This window comes from Belonocnema kinseyi, chromosome 8 (assembly GCF_010883055.1).
Source record: "Belonocnema kinseyi isolate 2016_QV_RU_SX_M_011 chromosome 8, B_treatae_v1, whole genome shotgun sequence".
In the NCBI taxonomy this organism is placed as follows: Eukaryota; Metazoa; Arthropoda; class Insecta; order Hymenoptera; family Cynipidae; genus Belonocnema; species Belonocnema kinseyi.
Window position 1 is genome coordinate 141,894,493 of NC_046664.1, and position 25,771 is coordinate 141,920,263.

General features: G+C 31.7%; 1 protein-coding gene across 4 annotated transcripts in view; it reads right to left on the reverse strand.

The window, feature by feature from the left end:
• Positions 1-4,229: 4,229 nt before the first annotated feature.
• Positions 4,230-25,771, reverse strand: part of LOC117177865 — a 670,262-nt gene continuing 648,720 nt past the window's right edge. For 3 of the 4 annotated variants that reach the window (XM_033368899.1, XM_033368902.1, XM_033368898.1), the window contains one exon: positions 4,230-4,433. In XM_033368899.1, coding sequence (XP_033224790.1) covers positions 4,371-4,433 — 63 coding nt within the window. In that variant the 3' untranslated portion in view covers positions 4,230-4,370. The remainder of the gene's footprint in view (positions 4,434-25,771) is intronic. The other variant, XR_004467769.1, reaches the window with a different exon arrangement.

Sequence of the window (25,771 nt, forward strand, 5' to 3'; positions counted from 1 at the left end):
AATACGTACATACATCTTCGTTGAAAATTCGTCATTTCTGGTTTAAAAAATAATGCCTTTTGGTAAAAATTCATCTTGTTGGTTTAAAATGTAATTATTTGATGGAAAGTTTAATTACTTCATGGAAAGCTTAACTTTTGATTAGAAATGTAAATAATTCTCTTTTTCATTCGATTAACTGTTTTTGATTCAAATTAATAATCTTTTCTTGCTTAAAAGATAAACTAAATTACATTCAGGACTCATCCGTTTTTCGCTGAAAATTCAACTACCTGTTTCAAAGTTGAACTCCTGTGTTGAGTGATAAAAACCAGTAAGATAGATATTAGATCATCCCATCGTCGAATGTTATTATTGTTAATATATGTTTGATAATATTTGGTAAAATATAGCAATTTATATTTTCATGACCAAATTAGATAAATAAAATTTAAATTGTGGAAAAACAAACACATCTAATTCATTATTTCCATTCAAATAGCTTGGGATTAAGTTGAATGTCCAAATTAGTCTCAAAGGTCTCAAACTATTTTAATTTAGAAAACGATTTTTTTCCACTACCGAAAATGTTGGATTTTTTTATCTAAACTGGCCATAAAAATTCCACTCGTTACATCTCACTAATTACTATCGAGGATATATTATTGTAGCAAGAATTGCATCAATCTTAACTTTTAAATTATTTTTGTGATTAAACGTAATTCTCATATTAATATGTACACTGCATCAGCCTAATTAAACAATATTTTAAAATCTACAGACATAGAAGTCAAGGATTTTTAAGTTAAAAAGTGAATAATATGTAAGATAGTAACTGTGGTCAAGTTTTGAAAATAGTACCGTTTGAATTTTATGAATTTTTAATTCTGCGTTTGTGAAACTCAATTTCTTTAGAATCTTTATAGATGGTAAATGATTATGTTTTAAATTAAAAGAATTAATAGTTAAATCATTTCAAATCTATAGAAAATGTTCCTAGAACTAACAATGTCTTATTAATTTTTATTAGTGACTGTTTGGCCATGCAAACGATAGATTGCATGCGTTTATTTTTATTCTTTCTTTGTATATCAGAAGCCTGCTATAATATGTCCGAAGGATTTTGGTGCGCTGAAACACCATAAGGATATTTGTTTCAAATAGCGATTGAGAGAACCTGAAATTATAAGTCTTTACTTATCAAATGCCGTTGAGTTTGCTCAAATACATATTCTTTTCGCTGAAATATAATACATTGAATTTTTGTTTCATCAATGCCTTAACTCATTAACGACCACGCGGACATCATACAGTTGATCAGATTATGATTAGGAAACACTGAAAATGTTTGAAAATTAATGATAGGTTAATGTTTTCTTCTTTAGAAAGTTGGAGGTAGCTTTGAGGTGGTAATGGGTTAAAGCAATATGTTAAAATATGGTTGAAATAAAAAATAAAAATCTAAAAAATATCAAAAACTAACAAACCAAAATCCTTTAGAAATACTATGGCAGGTTTCTGATATAAAATCTTTGTTTACCTGTGCTATTACTTGAAATAGGTAATAATTGTTTTTCACATTTTTTCATTAATTAAGCTATTCATGTAAAAAATTATTTTAACCTCGGCTGCGCAACAAGATAGACAAATATGCAAACGTTGAAAAATAAATTGTTCGTATCCCTTTTAAAAGTTAAAAATGGCCTATCTCTTGGAAAAGTGTAAGGGAGCTCATATGTAAAGTTTAAATCAAAGACTGTCCTAGCTTTAGAAAAATACCCAAATTATTTGTAATTAGGGGCTTTTTTTAAATGTATTAGAAATACATTATGTTTAGTATTATATTATATTTTATTAATAAAAATATTAATTTATTTAATATTATTAGCCATTTTTATATCTGTATGCGTGCAATCACTCTTAGCGCTTTTTTTAATTACTTGAGAATGAAACAGTTATTCACTTAATTTTATGCATGGCTAAATGGCAAGGATATGGAAAGCTAGAAATTTATGATTAGTCGCATCAAGCATTGCGATACTTTAGTACTGACATGTATTATGATATAACTAATCCATAGTACAGTTCGTACTAGGAATCGTAAATGTTAATAAATGCACCATCTTAAATGAATATAAACAGCAGTAGTTGATAACACTATTCAAGACAATTAAGGTCAGCAAGGTAAAACAAATGCGATCGAGGATACCTATAAACCTTTAAAATTGTGGCCTGTAGGGGAAAACGAATAAAAAAATGGTATTTTTTCGAAAGTAACATGGCAATTTAAAGGAAAAATTAATTCTTCAATTGACTTTTTTTCTGTATAAAAATTATTAAAAATAATAAGAAGTTGGATGTGCAAAATTACTATAAGGAAAGAAAAGAGAGAGGGTCGAAGATATGAAGAGTTCCTACTTTCGTTATTTGGACAAGTCTGTCGCCATCTACTGGACTTCAGAACCATTCATTCCCCCAATGTTTCCGAACGGTGTATTTTCTTAAGGGATATGTGACCACTGGTGGGAACCCAGATTTATTTGTTTTACTTTGAAAATAACAATACGAAGTTATCGTATTCAAAAACAGGATGAGAAGAAAGCAGCGGTCATTACTTTAAACCGAATCTCTAAAATCAGTAGAAAATGTTTTACTGGCGAGCCATCTATGTGAGTGAAATGTAAATCTAATGGCATTACTTCAGTGCACTACGTGCGGCCATCTATGGCATGTTGGGCGTAGTCAGCGTTTTCTGCGTCTGCCACTGCCCGACGCAAAATGAAATCGTGTACTACTGGACTGTACTCCGACACGGCGATATGTTTAAATTCATGACGAATTTACTACTGAATTACTACAGTGTAAGCTAGTAGTAGACGTGTAGTCTACTACAGGTATGCCTATAGTGAACCAGCAGTATACGAGTGTAATTCTGTAGTATCCAACTGTAGTTATCCTGTAGTCATCCCTGTAGTACAGTTTCGTAAGGGCGGGCTTTTATTTAACTTTGTTATTAAAAACATTTTAGTTTTAGTAACAGTAACGCATTACATAGTCAGAAAATAATTCTAATGTTAACGCATTGCAATATTTGGGTAACCTTAATGTATACTAACATCCGCTACACGAAAAGAAATAGTTTGAGGCTAATGGCAATCCGAGTTTGCTTGAGATCTCGCACAGGGAAGAGGAAAGAGTAGCTAATAATAATATGTGAAAGTAATTTATTGTAAACAATTGTAAAATAGGTTGTTGATTTTTGGGTGTGGAAGTAATCCAAAAGGGGAAATTCCAGACTTGGGTTTCCCAGTGCACAACATCGTCACAAGGGTACACACACCAACATACGTCGAATTCCGGTTTGAAACACTGGACTAGACGGCTTGAGTCCGAGAAAATCGTAGAAAATAGAGAAGAACTAATCTGGTTCATGCTAGTACTTTCGATTTTTATAGGGCCTAATGCACGTCTCTGAATACTGGGACGTCGCTGTATACGCATACGTCACCAATCTATATAGATATACTATACGGCTTACAACGTGTTCAATATATTTCTAGCTGCGTTCTCCAGTCTCCAACGTGCTGAGTATATCTATTTTCTATATGCTACTACTTACAATTTTCTGACTATATCTATTCTTGTCAGCTTACAACTTGTTGACACAATATTTGCTCTATATTTATTAATAGTTTATTATTATAATATTGCAAATGTATAAATATATAAATAAACATATTAAAATATATGTGCTTCACGGGACGTGACACTTCCCCCCTAAGTCGAACGCCGGATGAAGCATCCAGGTGGGGCTTTAAAGTCCCACATGGTACGAACTCCGCGTTCGAACGTATGGTAGAAGGGTCGTCACAAATACAAGATTAAAGAAAAAGGCATATTTATTCCATATGTGTAGGTTTATGTTTATAAAGAGAACATATATAACTATGGGGAATAAAAAGTTATATTTCACTGTCTTAAAATTGAAAATTACATGTTATATCTATAGTTTCTACATGGACGGAAACACTGTGAAGCTAAATGTCCTCTCTTATAACATTTTGCACACGTGTTCTTCCATTTGTGGAGTTTTATTTTATTCGTACAAACTTGAGCATCGGTAATTATGTTCACATTTACATGATCATTGATTTAGATCTCTAACTCAGTATAATTTTTTTCGCAGAACATAAATTTTGTTGCTAACGCTTCTAACATATAGCGGGCAGCATTTTGTCTCGCATCCTTTTTTGTAGATGCAGGCTCACCTTCATATACAAATTTTACATTATTTTTATGCATTATGCATTTTGCTGTAAATGGTGGTAATTCGGCATGGTGACCTAATGTCTTAACAATGAAAATAGGTTTCGAAAAATCATATTCGATGCTTATTTCATTAAGGGTTTGTACATCTGAAGATTTCGAGAGGTTTCTTTCCCTCGCCGTGTTAGCTGTAAAAGAGGAACGTCAGTCTTTTGATTTGTAGATAACATGGAATTGGTAATTAATTAAAATGACATGGTATTATAGTAGATCATTTTTATTCGACAAGTAGTTAGAAAAACTGTTTTATTTCAGTTTATTATTAATTTTTATACAACATATCGCATATTGTAAATTAAAATTTATACACATACGCAGCGTTCCAACAATAATATTGAATTTGTATTTAAAATATGAAAATCGTATTGATCGATGATAGCATTACGTTAGGTTGCAAAATTTACATAATTTAGGCACCAAATTAATTTTTTTTTAAATATTCAATAATCAAGTATTAATATCTGGTTTGCTTTCTTTCGAATATATTGAACTGTATAAAAAGATCTCATTTATCATTATTTATCGTTTGAATTTTGAACCCGTACAAAGAATTCCGCAATAAAAGGTGACATGAAAACATAACCTGCAAATGCACAAGAATATGTCAAATCGTGCAACTGTACTAAAATATACTTGAAGAAAGAAAAACAAAGCTTCAACAAAATTTACTGGATTTATGGTTATGGTATTTATGTATTAAAATTTCGCGGATCGTATCTTCTAAATAAAATTGCACTACATGTGACAACTTTGTACATACCCTACCGAAAGAAATCTCTGACTTTTCTTTAGCGAAATAGCTTGGCCCATTTGAGTCTATAAACAAAGTCGATTTGAAACAAAATAGTCTCGGAGATAGTTTGAGAGATTTGGGTCCTTTTCAAGATCCTTTTAGTGGTCGTTTTAAGAGTGGTGCGACGGTAATATAATGTTCTTTTTGTATTCGTCACGTATCGGGCGGGCAGAGTTATTTACAGTAGTTGGTCGTGGCTAATCCGCTCTCCCTTCTAAATTTCTCTTCAAATTCTTAACACTCTTTTTAATTGATGAATTTTCTCATTATACTTATTTATAATTATAACTTATATACTGATATACAATTTTCTAGTTGAATTCAAAAATGTTGTCTGTTTTGGCGTATCTCATTCCATTTACGAGAAACGTTCTATTAATTCCAATTTTAAGCATTAAAAAAAAAAGTTAGATATCTGAAGTCATCGAAACCCGTAGATTGCGAATGATTATGTTTTAGGCTGTTAACTATGAATTAAAAAAATCTACTTCTAAATTTTAATCCTAAAGCTTAGCAAAGGACCCTTGAGTGTCGGCTACTCTATTGAGATAGCCTCTCTGCTTGTTATTTATGATCGAATTCTTATTTCAATTTCGGAAAGGATATTGTATAGTCTTAACGAGCTTCCTGGACCTTTAAAAATATCTACCTGAGTACCTGCTGAGAATTTCTCTGAGCTTCTTTGACCTAAAGAATTTCTAGTACATACTCAAAGATTCTTTTCGGTAGGGTATAAGTTCATTCATATTTAGATATCCTTTAATTACTCTCTTTCAGTATGTCAGTTTTAGCATTCGAAAACTCTTTCGGATTTATTATTTAAAAAGGATCATCCAATCTTACGTACAACATCATTAAACAGATACATGTATGTATTCACAAGGTTAAATATTAAAATTATAAAATTGGATTAACATAGTATAGTATAAGTAACTACTTATACAGAAGGAGAAAAAAATTATATAGCTTCCTATTAGAAAAATCATTTTTCAATGACAATAGTAATTATTTTGCAAGTACCATTCTTCTAATAGTATAGAGAAACACAAGAAAAAACACGATTAGCCGTTTGTATAGGTAAGTGTACAAAATTGCCTATTAAGGGCTACAAGAAATAAAACCGAATACGTGGTGTGGTCCAGGATGGATTCTCTGACTAGAGAATTATAAAACTGAGTCGCGCTCGATTATGTATTAACCTCGCGCTACGCGCTTGGTCTTTATATGTCTCCCGCATTCGTGGACACACCTTTTAAAATCAAAGGTCAACGGACTGACAACTGTAATTTTGTGATTTTGAACTCTCTTTTGTTAAAGCGCTTTCGGCTTTAACCAACACATTCTCATCACGTATCTCGTGCTTCGTACTCGATTTGTCCAAAATGTCAACTTTTGTACATTACACACAACACTTTTATATTAAATATGATACATTTCTTATGTAATTCTGACTGAGATTGTCTATTCAAAAATTGCAAAATAAAGAGCAAATCGTATTTATCATGATTATTTTTAAATTTGTTCCTTATTTTGCTTTAAATTGTATTTTAAGCAAAAACTACGTGTCCTATCTAAAATTATAGCTCTTTTTTTGATGAACAAGTTTTGTCTAATTTTTTTTCGTAGCTTATGTCGCTAGTCCAAAATAATTTTATTCTTTTATTCCTAATGTTTTTTTACGACTAAAAACAAAATCTACGCATCCTATCGAAAAGTGATTTATTATAAATTTGTAGGTCTTTCCAGGGCGCGCAATTTTAGCTCATTCATTTTTTTGGTATCTTGCATAGTTTGACCAAAAAATGGAATTTTTGGATTTTTCATTAATTTTGGTACAATCAAATTTGGAGTTTTTAACTATTCGACCAAATTAAAAAAGTTGTTATCATAAGCTTATAGGGCTTTCAAAAATCAACGTTTTTCTTTTCGTGGCTTTTTTTCAAATCGTGCGTTGTTTGACTTAAAATGTTCATCTTAGTTTGTTTTTTTGGATTTTTAAAATGCTCTAACTCTGATAATTTTGTTTATACAGAAAAAAGTCATAAAGATAAATTGTTTGAATTTCTGAGTACTATGAAGAATTGTACATAGAATTTTGAAATGTTGAAAAAATGTGGTTTCAAAAATTTTGGTACGATCAAATTTTGAATTTTCGAGTTTTCAACCAAATTGAAAAAGTTTTTATAATCATCTTGTAGAGCTTTTAAAAAGCAACGTTTTTCTTTTCATGGCTTTTTTCATTTCGTGCGTTTTTTGGCTTGCAATGTTCATTTTAGTTTGTTTTTTTGGATTTTGAAAATGCTCTAACTCTGATCATTTTCTTTTTATAGATAAAAAGTCATAAGGATAAATTATTTTAGTTTCTTAATTCTATGAATAACCGTTGATATAATTTTGAAATCTTGAAAAAAGGTGGTTTCAAAAATTTTCAAAATACGCTCACTTTTTAAATTTTGATCCAAAACAGCTGGTTTACGAACTTGACCTTTATTTTAGGATACTAAAAGAGTATACGAAAGGCCAATCCAATCTGTTAATTCTTTCGAAAGTTATCGTGCTAATAAACTAAAAATCTACAGGGACACACACACAAGCGCGCGCGTACACGCACACGTACACACACAGCCAGACACATTCGTAAAAACTGTTGTTCGGGTGTAAGGGGTCTCAAAACGTGGATATTTGACAAAAACGGGGGGGGGGGGGGGGGGGGGGGGGGTCAAATTTTACACAAATCTAATACCTTCTCTTGATGAGAATGTAAAAATTCATTAATTTGTCATGAATAATATTTTGATACTTCTGTTTTTGCTTTTTTTTTGATGAAAAATAGCATTAAGAACATTTAAAAAAAGTAAATTTTTTGTTAACCAAACCATGAGACGAAAAAGAAATGAAAAAACATAAGTTGTGATGAGAATGTACCCACGCAGCGGGCTAATTTTTTATTGTTAATATCATGTTTCACAATTAAAACACAAAATATACATGCTATCAAAAAGTTATTCATAACAAATTTGTAGATCTTCTTGGAATGCATAATTTTTGTTCAGTCACCTTTTTACGAATTTTGCACATTTTAACCGTAAAATGTAATTATTTTATTTTTCATTCTTTTTTATTCTGTCAAAATTGCAATTTTCAATTTAAAAAAAAAATCAAAAAGGTGTTTAAAAAATCTTGTAGGACATTGAAAAAGAAACAGTTTTCTTATCTTGACGTTTTTCCATATCATGCGTTATTTGGCTTAAAATGTTGAGTTTCGTGTGTTTTTTGAAATTTTGTAAATGCTATAACGGTGGTAAATGTTGGTTTTATAAAAAAAAGTCATGGGGGTAAATTGTTTGTCGAATTAAATACTATAATAATCCGTACAGACAATTTTTGAATTTAAAAAAAAGTAGTCTCAAAAATTTTCAAAATACGCTCGCTTTTTGGCTAACGAACTTGACCTTTATTTTAGGACACTAAAAGAGTATACCAAAGGCCAATCCAATCTTTTAATTCTTTTGAAAGTTATCGTGCTAACAAACTAAAAATCTACAGACACACGCACACACGCACACATACACACACAGAAAGACACATTCGTAAAAAAATGTTTTTCGGATTCAGGGGGTCTCAAAACGTGGACACTTGACTGAAACTGGAGGGGGGGGTAAATTTTACACAAATTTAATACCTTCTCTTGATGAGAATGTAAAAAAGAAGTAGAGAAGTTTAGATTAAAACGAAAGAAAGAGCGGGAAAAGAGTGGAGGATCCATGAATTTGTAACTGTTGTGCGAGGGCTTCTAAAAGTTGTCATAAAAAAGAGGTATATGAGTCAATAGTCTTTTCTAGATCTTTTGTTAGATTTTAAAAAGCAGAATTATTACACTAGGCTTCAAACTCGACTAGTTTGTTAATGTCTTCGACCCTTAAAACGATTTTAGAATTTATCTTTTATTTTTGGAGAGATCTAGTTAGGAATAAGAATCCAATTATCTTTAGGTGGATAAAGAAAAGCATTTTGATTTTCTTCGAATTATTTTAAATGTGTTCTGAACTTTTCTAAAAATAGATCTTTCTTAAATGAGTAAACTATGATTATTATATGTTTGATTAGAAATTGACGGAATTTCTTAAAGAATATAAGTAATTGATTTGTTATTAATTTTGTGACTGCTCGCATTACAAACGTCATATCTTTCCGTACATCCTACGATGAGTTTGATATAGTTTTTAATTATCTGATGTTTGGAATATTATAATTCGAACACGTCTAGATAAGACAAAAACTGATATTTTTCAGAAGGGATTTGAATATCAATAATAGGCACAAGGTGAATGTCTATAGATTTCCAAAAAAGAGAGTCGATGTACGAGGTTGTCGCATCAGATGGGATTACTAGGAATAATATCAAGAAAATTCCAGGTGAAAGTTAGATTTTTTAATCCTTGTGCTTCTCGAAAGCCTATAAAAAGAAAACAATATGTAGTGTAGAAAATTCTTTTAGCTTGGGATATTATATCACTATTGGTGTGTATGCTTCTGAGGTGTTGTGCCGATTTAAGAATATCACTGTCTATACGTTGACAATTGATGGGGTCCATCTGAAATATTTAAAATGAATAGAGGTTGTCATTTAATTATTATTAATGGTTTAACATTTTATATGTGAACGCTTAAGTCTATTGACGTGCACTACTGAAGGTTTGCCTTTTATGTCAATTTTCACGTTTTCTTTTCCTAATATCTCTATGACTTCGTAAGGTCCTTTATATTGATCATCCAATTTTTTCTTGGCTTCCTTTCCAATTAATAAAAATACGTTATCTCTAGTTTTTATTTCTAATGGATTAACTTTTCGATCGTGATATATTTTTGACTTTTCCTTAGCTGCAATTAAATTTTGTCTTGCTTGAGTTCTCATTTCATGTAATTTTGTTATAAAATTTGTTAGGTAATCGTCGTAAGTTTGCAATTTTTCTTGTTTTGATAGAGGTTCATTTGATGGTTGACGAGCTAGTTTTCGAAAAACTAATTCATATGGCGTGCATTTTGTACCTTCCTGGACACTTGTATTATAAGAAAACATGGCTAATTTAAGCCAATCATCCCATTCAGAAGTTTTTGAAACGAATTGTTTCAGATATTCTGCTAACACGTGGTGTGAACGTTCAAGACGCCCGTTTGATCGTGGATGAAATGCTGTTGTTTTAAATTGTTTAATTCTAAAAAGTTTTGCCATTCTTCTCATTAAATTACTCAGGAAATTTGAATCTTGGTCTGTCAAAACTGCTTTTGGGGAACCGTAAATACATATAATTTTTTAAACAAAAATATCAGGTATTGTTGAAGCTTTTGCGTCTGTAATTGCTAGAGTTAACGCATATTTTGTAAAATTATCTTGAATATTTAAGATGTTTACGTTGCCTAATATTGTTTGGGGAAGTGGACCAACTATGTCCATTGAAATTTTTTCAAATGCGGTTCCAGGCGTGTCCGTTATTATCATGGGATTTTTAGTTTTTACGCGAACTAATTTTTTAATTTGGCACTGTAAACACTGTTGAATATAATTCTGAATATCAATTTTCATATTCTCCTAATAATAATTGTGACGAATTCGATAATAAGTTTTTGTAACTCCTTTATGTCCTCCTAAAGCTCAAGAATGTGCCTCTTCAAGTATTTGAAAATACTCTACACGGAGAAAAAGATACCGCACAATGACATCGCAAAACCTCTATATTGCAAGAAAGCGCAATATGATAACGTACAATCATGTCCCGGAGCTTTGTACGATATTACAATGCACTAATATCACAGACAAAAATTAAGTTAAATTTTGTTGCTGCCGTCTGCTACGGCGTCCTTAGCAGCAATGGGAAAAAGGCAGAGTATGAGTCAGTTGGAGCTATAAATCGGGACTCTAGATTTAAAACAATCACAGAGATAATTAAAAATTTTCTGCAGGTAAGACCTGCAACTATTAATGATTAAACATATTTCGGTGAAAGTTTCAATGAGGTTAGGAAAATAATTCTGAACTGAATTTTGAATTTTGAATTTTGAAAACTGAACTGAAATTCAGTAAAACATGTAGAATCAACGACATAAAACACACAAAAATTTGTACTTACTGATATATTTTCTCCGAAATAAATCAAATTATTGTAGACGAATTAGAACTTACTCAATACAATTTAGCAAAAGCGCAAAATGTAACTGACGGATGGGAATCCCCATTTCTTACGTTATAGATTGCACAATTATGCGGTATATAATGTAAAAAATTGCAATGTACGATATCACGATTTTGTGATATTATAATGCGATAATTACGATATATAGCGCAGGAATTACGATATATATTGTAATTTGTTCGATATAGTTTTTTCAGTGTATCAGGTTTTACCACATAGTGGACTGAAAAGCATTGATTATATAGGATTTTAACTAAAATTAATTTTTTTAGACCAAAGTGATTGAAAAATTGTGATATGGCTTTTCTTTTTCGATAGAAAAGACATTTCTTTAATTATTTTTGGCAATTTGGTAAGTGTGCGATTTAAACAGTCCATCAAGAAAAATAGAATTTTACGTGATTGAGGTTAAGTTGCAATGTTGTGATAGTTGGCAGTCAAAATTTTAGAATTTGGGTAGTGCGTTAAAGTGTGTTTTTCAAAGATGTCATACGGTTATTTTTGCACTTAGAAAGGTACAAGGAAAAAATAAACATAGACTGTGATCCTTCTTAGAAATCCTGTAAGAGTTCTTGAAAATCGTTAAACTTCTCCGCATTTTTTTAAATCCCTTCAAATTCTTTGTGATCATTTAAAATCTTTCGAAATATCTCGAAATCGACTAAAATTAATTGTAATCGCCTAAAACCTTCCAATTTTTCTTCAATTCCTTTTAATCTTTTTAAACTCCTTGAAATCATGGAATTTCTTTAAATACCTGGAAATTTTTAAAAATTCATTAAAATCTTTTTAAATAACATTCAATAGCTCGTTTGGCAGTCTTTAAAATCACTAAAACTGTCTTAAAATCTTATAAAATCTCTTGTAAATCCTTAAACCTTCTTGAATTATTTTTAGATTATTTTTTTTAAATCCTCTAAAAAGAAACTTCAAGATCCATAGTAATTTCTTAAAATTAGATTCTTAGAAATCCTGTAAGACTTCTTGAAAATCCTTAACTCCTCTGCATTTTTTTTAATATCTTGAAATCCTTTAAATTTCCTTAAATTCCTTTAAATCTCTTGAAAATCCCTAAAAGTTAATTTTTTCAAATACTTTGAGATATTTTTGAGTAACTTGTCAATTACTCGCTTGACATTCTCTAATCACTTAAACTGTTTTAAAATCTCATAAAATCTATTGTAAATCCTTTAAAAAAAATTTAAAATATCGTCAAGTCTCTAGTAATTCCTTAAAATCACTTAAATTTTCAGAAATCCTGTAAGAAATTTTTGAAAATCTTTAAATTCCTCTGAATATTTTAAAAATCTTTTCAACTATTCTAAAACAATTAAAAATCTCTCGTAATTGATTAAAGTAAATTAAAATCTCTTAAATCCTTTAAATTTTATTAAATTGCTTAAAATCTGTTGAAAATCCTTGAAATCTTTGAATTAAAATCGTTTTAAATAAGATTCAATAGCTCACTTGGCATTCTTAAAAATCACTAAAACTGTCTTAAAATTCTTAAAAATGTCTTGTAAATCCGAATTTTTTTAAATCCCTCCACCTTCTATAAAATCAATTGAAATATTTTTAAATTACGTAAAATAATTTAAACTTTTTGAGTTTTCTTAAATTCCCTAAAATATTTTTTAAAAATGTACAACCCTTGAAACCTCTTCAAATTTATTTAAATTTTTTTGAGTAAATTTTCAGTAACTCGTTTAAAATTATTTAAAATCACTTAAATTGATTTAAAATCTCTTCAAATATCTTTCAAATCCTTAAAACTGTTTGGATTCTTTAAGAAACCTTTGAAAATCATTAAATATTTCTGCATTTCTTTTGAAATCCCTTCAAATTCTTTTGATTCTTTTGATATGAAACTACTTAAAATCACTTATTATCGAAAAGTATTATGACATAAGTCGCCGACAATTGAGGTTATAACTTAAATTACGACAATTTATAATTTATCGTGGTGAACTGCCTAATCGCACTCTTTCCATATTCCCAAAAATAATTAAAGAAATGACTTTTCTACCTTAAATGCAAAACTATATCACGATTTTTAACTTCATTTCGCCTAAATTAATTAATTTTCGTCAAACCCCTATATACACAATGCTTTACAGTGCACCAAGTAGTAATATCCTAATAGGTTTTGACGTTACCGATCGTGTGTGGCGTAATTTAAAATACTCAATCCGTGAGCTGAGAGGCAAAAATAGCTGGTTTCTCGAGTTGCCACGAACTTTTATTTTTTTCTAATCGATGGCGCCACTTTTTTCGACATTTTAAGTAGTAACTTAAGTAGTCAAGAGAATAGGAGGGACAAAGGAAGGAAAAGAAGGAATGTTTCTAGTAAAAGTGGGGAGTGAGGAGGAGAAAAAGAAAATTATGGATAGAAAAAATTATTGAGAGGAAGAAGGGAAAGAATTGAAGAATATGTGACATGGAGGGAGAGAAAAAGGAGATGGCAAATAGAGCAGAGGGCTTGGGTAAAGAGGAAAAAGGGCTATATGGTATGGATACGGAGAGACAGGTTATGGATAAATGGGGAGGAATGGTGCTGGGATGAAGAATTAGATGAATTAAGGAAAAAGGGAAAAAGTCTTGAGAAAGGTAGGGGGAAGGGAGACGAAAAAGAGTCTAGAAATAAATTAGAGGGGTTTCCAAGCGGCGAAGGGGATACAAAATAAAGAGGAATGAAGAGGGAGGGGAAGAGAGAAACGTGAAAATAGTTTTCTGGAATGTTTCAGGTTTAAAGAACAAGAACAAAGGATTCTGGGAGGAGTTAGAAACATGGGATGTGATTATGATGAGTGAAACTTGGACAGATCAGAAGGACTGGAAGGGAATAAAAAAGATGTTACAGAAGAAGAGGGGAAGAGGAAAGCTGGAAAGTAATAAGGAGGTGGATGGAGGAAAAGAAGGAAGAATTGGTTTTAATAGGGGGGGGGGGGCTTAAATGCATGGACTGGCGAACAAGGGGGAGGGTTATGGGATGAAGAAAAGGAGGCATGTATAAGGAACTCCAAACATAGAGAGACGGACAGGGAGGGGAGGAAGTTACTAGACATGATAGGAGAAACAGGATGGTTTATATGCAATGGCAATATGAAAGGAGATGTGGAAGGGAAGATCACATTCATAGGAAAGGGAGCAACAGTAATAGACTACATCTTGGCTGAAGAAAGAATGCGGCATATGATAGGCAGTATGAAGGTAGGGAATGAGATAGGGTCCGAGCACTTCCCGGTCATAGTTACATTAAGCAGAGGCGTCAGTAAGCGCGACAGAGGGAGAAAGGAAAAAGGGTGCGAACGAAACACGAAAATGAGAATCTGGGGGGTACATAAATTAAACGAGCTTAAACAAAAGATGGAAAAGGAGAAGGTTAGGTATGAAAAAGAGAGTGTGTGAGCAAATGGAGTAGAGGGGAAATGGAGAAGGAGGAGTATAACAGGAGGAAAAAAAACATGAGAAGATGCTGGAAATAAAAAGACAGAGGGGAAAGGAAGAATATAAAGCAGAGGTAGAAAAAGCGATCAAAGAAGGTAGGGTGTGGGATGTGATAAATAGGGATAGAGGGGAAAGGAAGGGCGTTAACGAAGAAATAGAAATGGAGGAATGGACGGATTATTTTGAGGGTCTATTAGGGGGAGAGCAAAATCAGATCAAGGGGGAAAAGTGTAGGATAGTCCAAGGAGAAATGGAGGAAGAGAACGAGATAACAAGAAAAGAAGTGGATGGAGAAATAAATAGGTTAAAAAGAAACAAGGCGACGGGAGAAGATGGGATAGCCGGAAGAGTGGACGACGGGACTGGTGGTACCGCTTGTCAAGAAAGGGGAAGGGAAGAAGGTAAAGGAATACAGAGGGATCACTCTCATGTCAGTCGGCTATAAAATATATGCAGAAATCTTAAGAAATAGGTTGGAGAGTCAGGTAGAACAAAAAGAAAGTATCCCACATAATCAGACGGGATTTAGAAAAGGAATGGGAACTATAGACAACATCTACGTACTTAACTATTTAGTTAACAGAAATTTGGGGAGAAAGAAAGGGAGACTAGTCGCTTTGTTCGTAGATTTAAAAGCAGCATTTGACTCAGTGAATAGAAAAGTACAATGGCAGGCAATGAAAGAGAGGGGTGTAGAGGAAAAGTTAGTGGAGAGGATAAAGGAAATTTTTACTGAAACCAGGATTAGGGTGAAAATAGGAAAGAAAAAAGGGCAGGTTTTCTAGACAAGCCGAGGTCTAAGGCAAGGGGGCCCTTTGAGTCCGTTACTATTTAGTATCCTATTGGCAGACTTAGAGGAGTAGCTAAAGGAGAAAGGGAATGGAGGAACGGGTTTGGGTAATAGCAAACTATACTCTCTAGCATACGCGGACGATGTAGTTCTATTAGCAGATGATGAGAAGGGGATGAACCTAATGATAAGAATGTGTGATGGTGTGGAGATCTGGGGATGGAAGGAACATAGAAAAGTAGAAAGCATGCATGAGCGATTGCTGAGGTGGGTAATGGGGGTTAGCTGGAGTTGCCCAGGATATATGTTAAAAGAAGAGCTAGGAAGAGAAAATATGGTGACTAGACAAATTAAGAGAGCATGGAGGTTTGAAGAGAAGCTAAAAAGGGGAGAGGGAAGTAAAATTGCACAAGCATATTTCGGCGAAATCCGGAACAATGAAGCGAAAAGTAATGTGGGAAATTCAAAATGGGAGGTAAAAAGGGGAAAAATGAGAAGGGTGTGTAATATTCGAGAAGGGGTTATGGAGTTGCAGGACATAGAGTTAGCGCTACTAGTTAAACAAGGAGAAGAGAGATGGACAAAGATTATAGATTCGAGGTACAATAGATGGTATATGGTGGTCAAAGGGTTGACGGAACCAGAATATCTGCAAAAAATAAAAAAGGAAGAAATATGAAGTAGGGTTGTACGGTTCAGAATGGGAGAAGGAGTGAGAGCATGCAGATATTGGATGAATGAAGAGGAGAATTTATGCAGAGTATGTGGATACGAAATGGAGTCATGGGCACATGTATTAGAGAGATGTACAGGAGAGGAAGAGGGACAGTTGAGTGTGGATGAGTGTGTAAGATGGATCTTGGATGGTAGTGGACAGGGAGTGATGTGGATGAAGAAATTGGATGAAGTAAGGGAAAGCAAAGGAGTAGAGCAGAGCCAAACGGGTGATCCTGAAGAGGGACAGTGAAAAACGAAAATTGTTTTCAATATCGTGGAAAATGCATTTTTTTATGGTAAGAGGAAACGGAAGTCCTGGAAGCTCGCTCATTTTAGGAATTAATATCACTACTGTTATTATTGTTTATCCTACGTAATGCGAAAGAGTAGAATATAAGTAGTAATTAAGTTAGACTAAGGATGGAATTGTAAATATATGTACAGGGAGCGGAGGCCCTCAAACCCGTAAAAGGGAGAGATTAAATACATAAATACAAGTAGTAACTTTAAATATCAAAGTATTTTATAAAATATTTGTGGAACTGATAAAAATGTATATAATTTTCTAAAATTCTATAACTCCTGACAGTGTTCGACTATCGGGTCCACTACCTTGTTAGATATTGATTAAAATATCAAAATATTATAGTTTAGGTACATGAATTTCATGCCTCGATATCATGGCTGTATTGACCGTATAATTTTATCAACTATCTATTTGAAAGAACACTGCGTTTAAGTGTTGCATTGTGCATCCGGCTGTTTGCTTGATTCAGCCATACCAATCGATGTATTTTGCCGTGCACGTTATGCGAAATTAATGAGTCGGTGATGTGCGCGTCGATTCGGCATCAGGTTTTTCAGGTAATTTCGTTATTTAACGCCTGATTTCAAATGAATTCGGTTAACGATGATTGTTATTTGTAGGTTATTCTCCAAAAAACCGACGTTAATTACAGTTTACTTGTAACCACTATTAATAAGATCGCCGACGATTATAAATATATACCAAAGAGTTAAATGTAACATGTACTTCAAATAAAAAATTGTTTCTTCAAAATGTGATATCATTTAAACCAATTTATTTCGATATGACGAAGGTTTGATCACTCCAACATTCCTTATACATTCACCAAATATTCCCACACATGTATTCTTTCAATATTCCCGGATATTCTTGGTATTCTTGTTATACTTAAGAATCTAAGATATTTTTGATATTCCAAAATATTCCGAAATATCCCTAAATCTTCACAAATATTCTGACATATTTCCCAATTTCCCTTCGCGCTCTACAAGTTTTAGAAGATTCCAAATTATTTAAAGTGATTTTAAAAAATGTGAAGAAAAATGTGTAGTTAATGTATTATTGTGTAATTACCAAATATTTTCAAGTGTTTAAAATAATTTAAATGAATTTCAAAAGTGTTCAAATAATTTTAAAGAATTCCAAAAAGTAAAAGAATTTACAAGATCTTTCAAATACTTTAAAATACTTTTTATGAGTTCATAAGATTTAAAATGATTTTAAGGGATTTTGTAGCATTTCCATGAATTTGATATGGTTTACAAAATCAGTAAACGAATTAAAAATATTACAAAGCATTTTAAATGATTTTAAAAAAATTCAAAAAAGTTTAAGGATCTTCATGTAATTTAAAAATATGTTTAAGTATTAAAACAGATTTCCAAGAATTTGAAGGGATTTAAAGGGAGTTATTTGATTTAAACTTTTTAAAAGTTTATAATTGAATTTCAAAAGATTTTCTAATATTTAAAAGAGTTCAAGAAATTTTTAATGAATTTAAGAGGTTTTAAGTAATTTCGAAGCATTTTTAAGGAATTTTAGTAGAATTTAAATGAGTTTTAAGATTTTAAAGTGATTTAAAAATATAAATAATGTTCTTGAATTCTTTAAAGTCTGTTAAATCGCTTGTTGTCTTAGGAAATTTGTAGAAATCATTTAAAATCGAATAGATTTCTTAAAATATATACTGACTTCTCTAAAATCTTTTAAAATATCTTCAAATATTTTTGAATTTAGTTAAAATCTTGTTTAGTTACATAAAATATTCAATAATAATTTGTAATAATTCTAAAATTACAGGGAGAAACCTTTTGCTGCAATATTTGCTAAAAATCAGACTAGATTTTACTACTTTTAGTTTTCAATCGAGGGACATAGCGGAACTTTTGTGATGTTTACTACTTTTAGTAGTAACTAGCAACTACATGCCGAACTACAAAATTCATTGTGATAAGATTTAAAAATGTTAAATTTATTTCAAAAAAAGTTTGAAGTATTTACAAAGCTCTGTAGTAAACCAGCAAGCAATATATTTTTATGGGCACTTACTAATTTCGGTAGAAGAAAATTCTTAATTTCTTGCATTAATATCTACAGAAGATTGCAACATTTGCAAAGGACTATAGTAACGTCGACAGAGACCGGCGCACTGATTTAGTTAGCGACTTAGTAAAGATTGGTGCAATCAAATTAACAGACGAAAAAAATAAACCCAACATGCATTGCTTCGCGTTGAAGGTTACGACACACGTATCATTTACACAAGCATATACGACGTAAATGCAGACTTATTTCTTATGGGATGTTGAACTCTTTCACACTATTATATTTATTTACGTTGCAATTGTACAGTAAACATGATTATATATAGTTTCGACAACATTATATACATACAGGAATATCATATTACAAGCTAAAACAGAAAAATGTGATTAAAATAAAGCTGTTGGGAATCGAACACGGGTTTCCAACGCCGCAGAACGGCGATATTCCATTCTGCTAAACTAGATAATGAGATCCAGAAATGCATCGCCCTTATGAAGTAAATGCTAGCACTCAAATAGATTTCCATTAAATTATTCATTAATTGTTCACAGTGACGGCATTTTTTAAATTCTCAGCACTATATCTTAACGGAATCAAATACCCTAATATTGATGTTTAAAAATAATTTTTTGCTATTTGTGGAATTTTTTTTTCAATTTTAACTTTTTGAATTATCCTAATTAATTCTGATAAGGATCTTTACATCAAACTAAATTGAGTGATTGATAAATGAAAGGAACTTCAGTAGTGCGTTGGTCGGCTGACATCGTTTACGCTCGGCTGCACTCGGTCCAACTCTAGGATCGCTACTAAGTCACTTACAAATATTCGAGAGCGATCTTCCAGATTTGTCTTACTCCATAATACAAAAAACAGAAAGTGTCATAGTATAATTCATATTCCTACAAATAGTAATTCCTCTCACAAATTTAGTCTTTAATGTTATTGTAGGTACTTATTACTTCTTCTCTTTTTATATAATTTAATAACGTCTCTACTAATTTATCATATCTAGGATTTTACTATAAAAAATACTAAGACATTGTTTAGATAAACGTATTAAGATATACGAATTATCGCCTAGGTCCCTCGATTGTAACCTAATTTAGTAATTTTTCCAGTACAAAGTTTCTTAGTGTATTATAAGATTAATATATTATTATAAGCTTAGCGACATTTTTTATAGAATGGGTTAAAAAATTTGCAGACGGTCCTACACAGCTGAAGGTTATATTTCAAATTTGTTTGTTTATACTCGAAGCTAGGTTAGCCACGAAGCTTTAGGCGTTGGGAATGCGAAACATATGAGGTTCAAACCCGCAGCAAATAAAAATTTTCATAGCGTGCGATAATAAATATTGCGATAATAAATTTTTGATATAGACTGTATTTTAGCTAGAATTTCAGATTTTATAGAACTATTTTACGTTTTTCGTATACCCTCCCCTTCAATCGAGGTTACGAGGTTACATATCTTTGAATAGTTCCACGCAATGTAAAACAAAGACGATTTCTATTTTTTCCGTGTATCTTCGAAAAATAATTTTCAACGAAATTATAATTTTATATTATTAATAATAACGAAAGTACAAATAAATCGAATTTTAAAATTAATTTTAACTCCACTGCAGTATGGAGGATGCACACTGATAGAAATAATTCCTCCTTACACGAACAATTCTGGTTTTCCCAACCATAATGTATTGCTCGCTCAGCTACGGCGATAAGGTTTGCGTATTTTACGCTTACCATAATTACTGAAGCAATATTACTGCTTCAGTCATATGTTCTAATAGATATTTCTAAACATAAGATGAATGTAGTAGAACGAATTTACATGGCTGCGTCAGACAGAATTTGGTTGGGGTAAATCAACCATACGCACGGCTCTGAGCTACACCTCCTATTGAGGAGATCTAAGCATACCGTTTGAATAGTCTAATGCTATGCATGCCTCAATGCCCGACATAAAATGCTAAGGAGAATGCATCCTCCATACTGCAGTGGAGTTACAATTAATTTAAAAACTCGGTTTTATTCTACTTTCGTTATTATTAATAATATGAAACTATAATTTCGTTGAAAATTATTTTTTAAACGCACTATGGGACAAATTGCATTTCTTGGTTTAAAATCTAATGTAACGAGAACGAATAGAGATAACTCAACAAATTTTGTTTTGAAATAAAGTTCATGTTACGCGGATTAAAGGAAAATATTTAGGAATGCCTACATTGCTTATTGTAGGGGTTGAAGTAAGGGGTGAAGTTGAGCATGTTTACACAATCGATGAACTTTTGATTTTCTTTTTTCTGAATCTCAAAGGGAAATCCTCAAAATCCTCAAATGTACGGATGGTTTCTCGCTATCATTCATTTATCTAAGGGTAGAAATGGACAACTACAAGTACTTTTGTTTATTATGATTAATTCAAAAAAGTATAGATATTATAATATTGTATTATAATATCTATATTTTTTGCATGCCAAAAAAGTGAGAAAACATAGATTATTGATATCGCATATTTCTTCAAAAATAGTGAAGTCAAACTCACTGGAGAAGTATAGATAATCTGCTTGATTTATACACAATCTAAATTACACTAAAAAATAAATAATTCTCGCTTTGAGAAACTTATTATTTTAGAAAAATAATTGGCGTACGCGTTCTAGTTTAACGTTAAACAATTAAAAATCTAATTAGTACATACATTTAACTGTAAAGGTCAAGTCACTAAAAAATGTAAAATCTCCAGAATGCCGTCTTCAAATCTTCCCTAGAGTAGAGGAACGAGGAACCATCCACACAGTAGAGAATAATGCAGAAATGGCTGTCGAAATTATATTCAACCAGTACGAAAACCCTTTACAATTTTTTTTCAGAAAATTTTGTAATTTTCAGCTACTTACCCCTTATTTCAACCCCTTACTTAGGGGTTTATGGTATGCCAATAATTTTTTCCTTAATCTGCATTAAATTTACTACAATTTAAATAAATTTCTATCAATATCATAATTTCCCTTTGAGATTCAGCAAAAAAAGGCAAAAGGTCATCGACTTTTTAAACATGCTCAACTTCACCCCTTACTTCAACCCCTAAAATAAGCAATGTAGGCATTCTTGCATATTTTCTTTTAATCCACGTAGCATGAATTTTATTTTATTTAAAATTTGTTGACTTATCTCTATTCTTTCTCGTTATATTAGATTTTTAAACCAGAAAAATGCAATTTGACCTATGGTGTGACGTAACCTCGATTGAAAGGCAGGGTATACCAAAAACGTAAAATAGTTATATAAAATCTAAAATTCTAGCGAAAATAGACTCTATATCGAAAAAGTTTCGAAACCAATTCTTCGCAAAAAAAAATCTTCTGTATTATTACTTCATACTTTAATATTTTTTGTTTACATGTTCGAGTACACATTTTTTTTCTATTACACAATCACTACACTATTCATAATTGCACGCTATGAAAATTTTTATTTGCCGCGGGTTCGTATCTTTATGTTTCGCGTTCCTAACTTCTAAAGCCTCGCGGCTAACCGAGCTTCGAGTCAATATAAATTTTAAGAATTTGATCTTCAAAGTTACTTAAAATCTCTTAAATTCATGAAAAATATCTTGAACTCACTTAAATATTATGAAATCTTTTGAAATTCACTTATAAACTTTAAAAAAATTTTAATCAAATAACTTCCTTTAAATCCCTTGAAATTCCTGAAAATTTGCTTTGATACTTATACATATTTTTAAATTACATGAAGGTCCTTAAACTTTTTGGATTTTTTTAAAATTATTTAAAATGCTTTGTAATATTTTTAATTTCTTTACCGATTTTTTAAATTATATCAATTTCATTGAAATGCTACAAAATCCCTTAAAATCACTTTAAATTTTTTAAACTCATAAAAAGTATTTGAAAGTTTTTGATATCTCTTGAAAATTCTTTCAATTTTTAGAATTCTTTAAAATCATTTGAACTCTTTTGAAATTCAATAAAATTATTTTTAACACTTGAAAATATTTTGTAATTAGAAAATGATACATAAACTTCTTTGAAAATTTTTAAAATCACTGTAAATAATTTGAAATCTTTAAAAACTTGTTGAGCGCAAAGGGAAATTGAGAAATATGTCAGAATATTTGTGAAGATTTATGGACATTTCGGAATATCAAAAATATTCATGATTATTAAGAATATCAAGAATACCAAGAATATTGAAGGAATACGTGTGTGGGAATATTTAGTGAATGTATCAGGAATGTTGGAGTGATGGACCCCTCGTCACATCGAAATAAGTTGGTTTGAATGGTATCACATTTTGAAGAAACAATTTTTTAATTAAAGTACAAGTTACGTTTAGCTCTTTGGTATATATTTATAACCGTCGGCGATCTTATTATTATTGGCTACAAGTAAACTGTAATTAACGTCCATCTTTTGGAGAATAACGTACGAGAATAACAATTATCGTTGACAGAATTCATTCGAAATCAGGCGTAAAATAACGAAATTGCCCAAAAATCCTGACCAATTGCATGCATAAAATTTAAAATATTATTCTGTAGATGCAAAAATGAAAGGCAAATAAATTTTAAATACATCATTTATATAGAAATTGTTTAATAGAATATTTAATAAATCTTAATCTTGTACAAATTTTGTGGTTAGGTATTCAAAAGCTTCTTCACTAACCGCTTTTGCTATAAAACAAGTCTGAAGACGGCGACTAATGCCCAGTCGACGCACCCATCACCGGCTCATTAATCTCGCATAACGTTTTAGCAACTGTACGAAGAGACAAACTGTGCTGCTAACGTACCGACCTCTTGCGCAATATACCTACAGGTCATGCGGTGGTTATACTGTCTACCGCCGATCGCGTAGGGGCGCAAGTAACGGACACCTTATAGGTGCGTGGTATTAGAGTATGTGCCGTCCCAGGCCTATGAGTTATAAATTAGTATCTGACTCCAGAAGATAACCATGGTGTGAAGGTTTAGAAATGAATTAACACCATCTAATAACTCAACAATTTGAACTTTTATGCAATAGCTGTAGAGAACATTGCACGTCTTCAGTCAAAACGTGTGATCGGTGGATCGATCGGACAGTAAGTGATTCACGAGTGAAGCTCGAGCGAAAAGGCGACCGTACGCGTAGAGTAGGGGGTACGCTGGAAAAAGCGGGAAGTGTCGAGAGAAGCGGGAACTGGGAGTAGTAAGATGGGAGAGTGCAACTCACTCGTAAGTAAATTGAGCTTGGTAACGCAGCTCCCTATAAATTCGACATACCGTATCGACTACTCTGTACATAGGTATCGTAGTCCTATAATCGGGCACTATAAACGCCTGTAACGTGTCCCTATTACCTTAATCCCAAAGCAACTTGGGCTTCTGAAGCCCAAGTCCAAAGGCCGTGTAGCGATTTCGGCGTGGTGCTTCTGGCGAATAAACGTCTACTAATCAGCTTTAATGAATTACGGAAATATGTAATATCATTTTCACGAATCAACCATCTCAATTTTTCAAGTTTTCACGGAAGACAATTTTTTCCTATGTTTAAAAAAACTATTTTTCAGTTTTGCTTTTACGAAAACCAGTAGAAAAAATTTCTAATTTCGATGTTTGTTATTATTGGAGGATATTCGCAAGCTTGATCAATTCGCTCAAGTAAGCATACGAGTACTCTTTACTGTACGAAAATATATTACTAGAACTTATAAAATACTATTTATGTTTCTACTTCCTAAAACTAAAATATTAGTCAATACGTCAATCATATTTGAAATAAAATACTTCAATTTTCAATAAAAAAATGTTTAATAGATTGATCATTTAAACTGGAAAATGCACTCCGTCATAAACATATTAATTAATTACTTATGTATAACGCTGAGTTCGCGGCTGAGACGATGCTCGAAATCGAGCGGGAGCCTGAACATCTGCGCACGCTGGTAACGCCAACGCCCATCGCTGGGGATTTTATTAATCAATCTGTTGTGCGCAAACGACTCAACGCGCAGGACAACACAACTCAGAGCTGAAAAACAGACAAAAGAAGGCAGGATTCGTCATAGACAGGAGCAAAAAGATGCTTTAGACATCATGGATGATAGAGTAGGGAGAGGTTTCGCCAAAGCATTGTTTCTCCAAAGCACGATTTGTCCAAAATCTGCTATTTTCAGAGAGCAAGATCTGGGCGCGTGTTTCATAGTTGAGAAGATAGGCACAAGTACATAAAAAACAGACGAATGTCGGTACTATACGTGCGGGTTTTTATGAATTTCAACTACAGATGGAGCAGCAGAGGAGTTATATGAAAAAATTCAAAATGTTAATACGAAAGATGTGTGCATATTGATTATAAAAATGGCATTGCTATCACAAATTGCGCGAATTAAATTAAATAATAACTAATTTCAGGTCATTAGTTTCACGGTAGAAAATTAACAGGTAAATAAAATCAAGTTTCGCAGGGAATTCATATATTTGTACGCAACTTTACGTTACACAGTGGTAAATGATTATTTCTTGTTATTACTAAGAAATTAGAACATTCAAAGGTTACCTTATTGGTGTTTTTTATATGAAATTGTTATTTTTATGAAAAAAGCATTAAGCATCGAAGAAATCTCGCGAGCTTGAACAATTAAAGGTTACTTTTTGTTTTTATCATCAAAAAATGGTATTTTAAAGAGAAAATAATTACTTATGATAGAACAGTTACAAATGTTAACATTTAAAGGTTATGTTAGTGGTTTCATCATATTTGAAGATTGTGTATTCAGCTCTCATAGGAAATGAGTATGTTTATGAAAGAATAATTACTTTTGAAAGAATACATACGACTTAAACTATTTTACGGTTATTTTGCGGTTTTTCCCATATCAAATTGGTATTTTTATTGAAAAATCATTGCGTTTTATAGGAAACTTAGAAGCATTTATGCTTTTAAGGTTTTCTAAACTACAGATTAGTATTTTCAGTTTAGAGTTATTAAGGTTTCGAAAAAATTTTTAATTTTAAACAGATTAAGGTTAGTATCATTTTCTTTCGAAGAACTGTTTACAGCTTACTTCTGACCATGTATAGCAATTACTTTTAATATTAATAGGTATTCTATACAGTATACAAGCCAGAGATAAATGAAGATCATTCAGTTTAATAT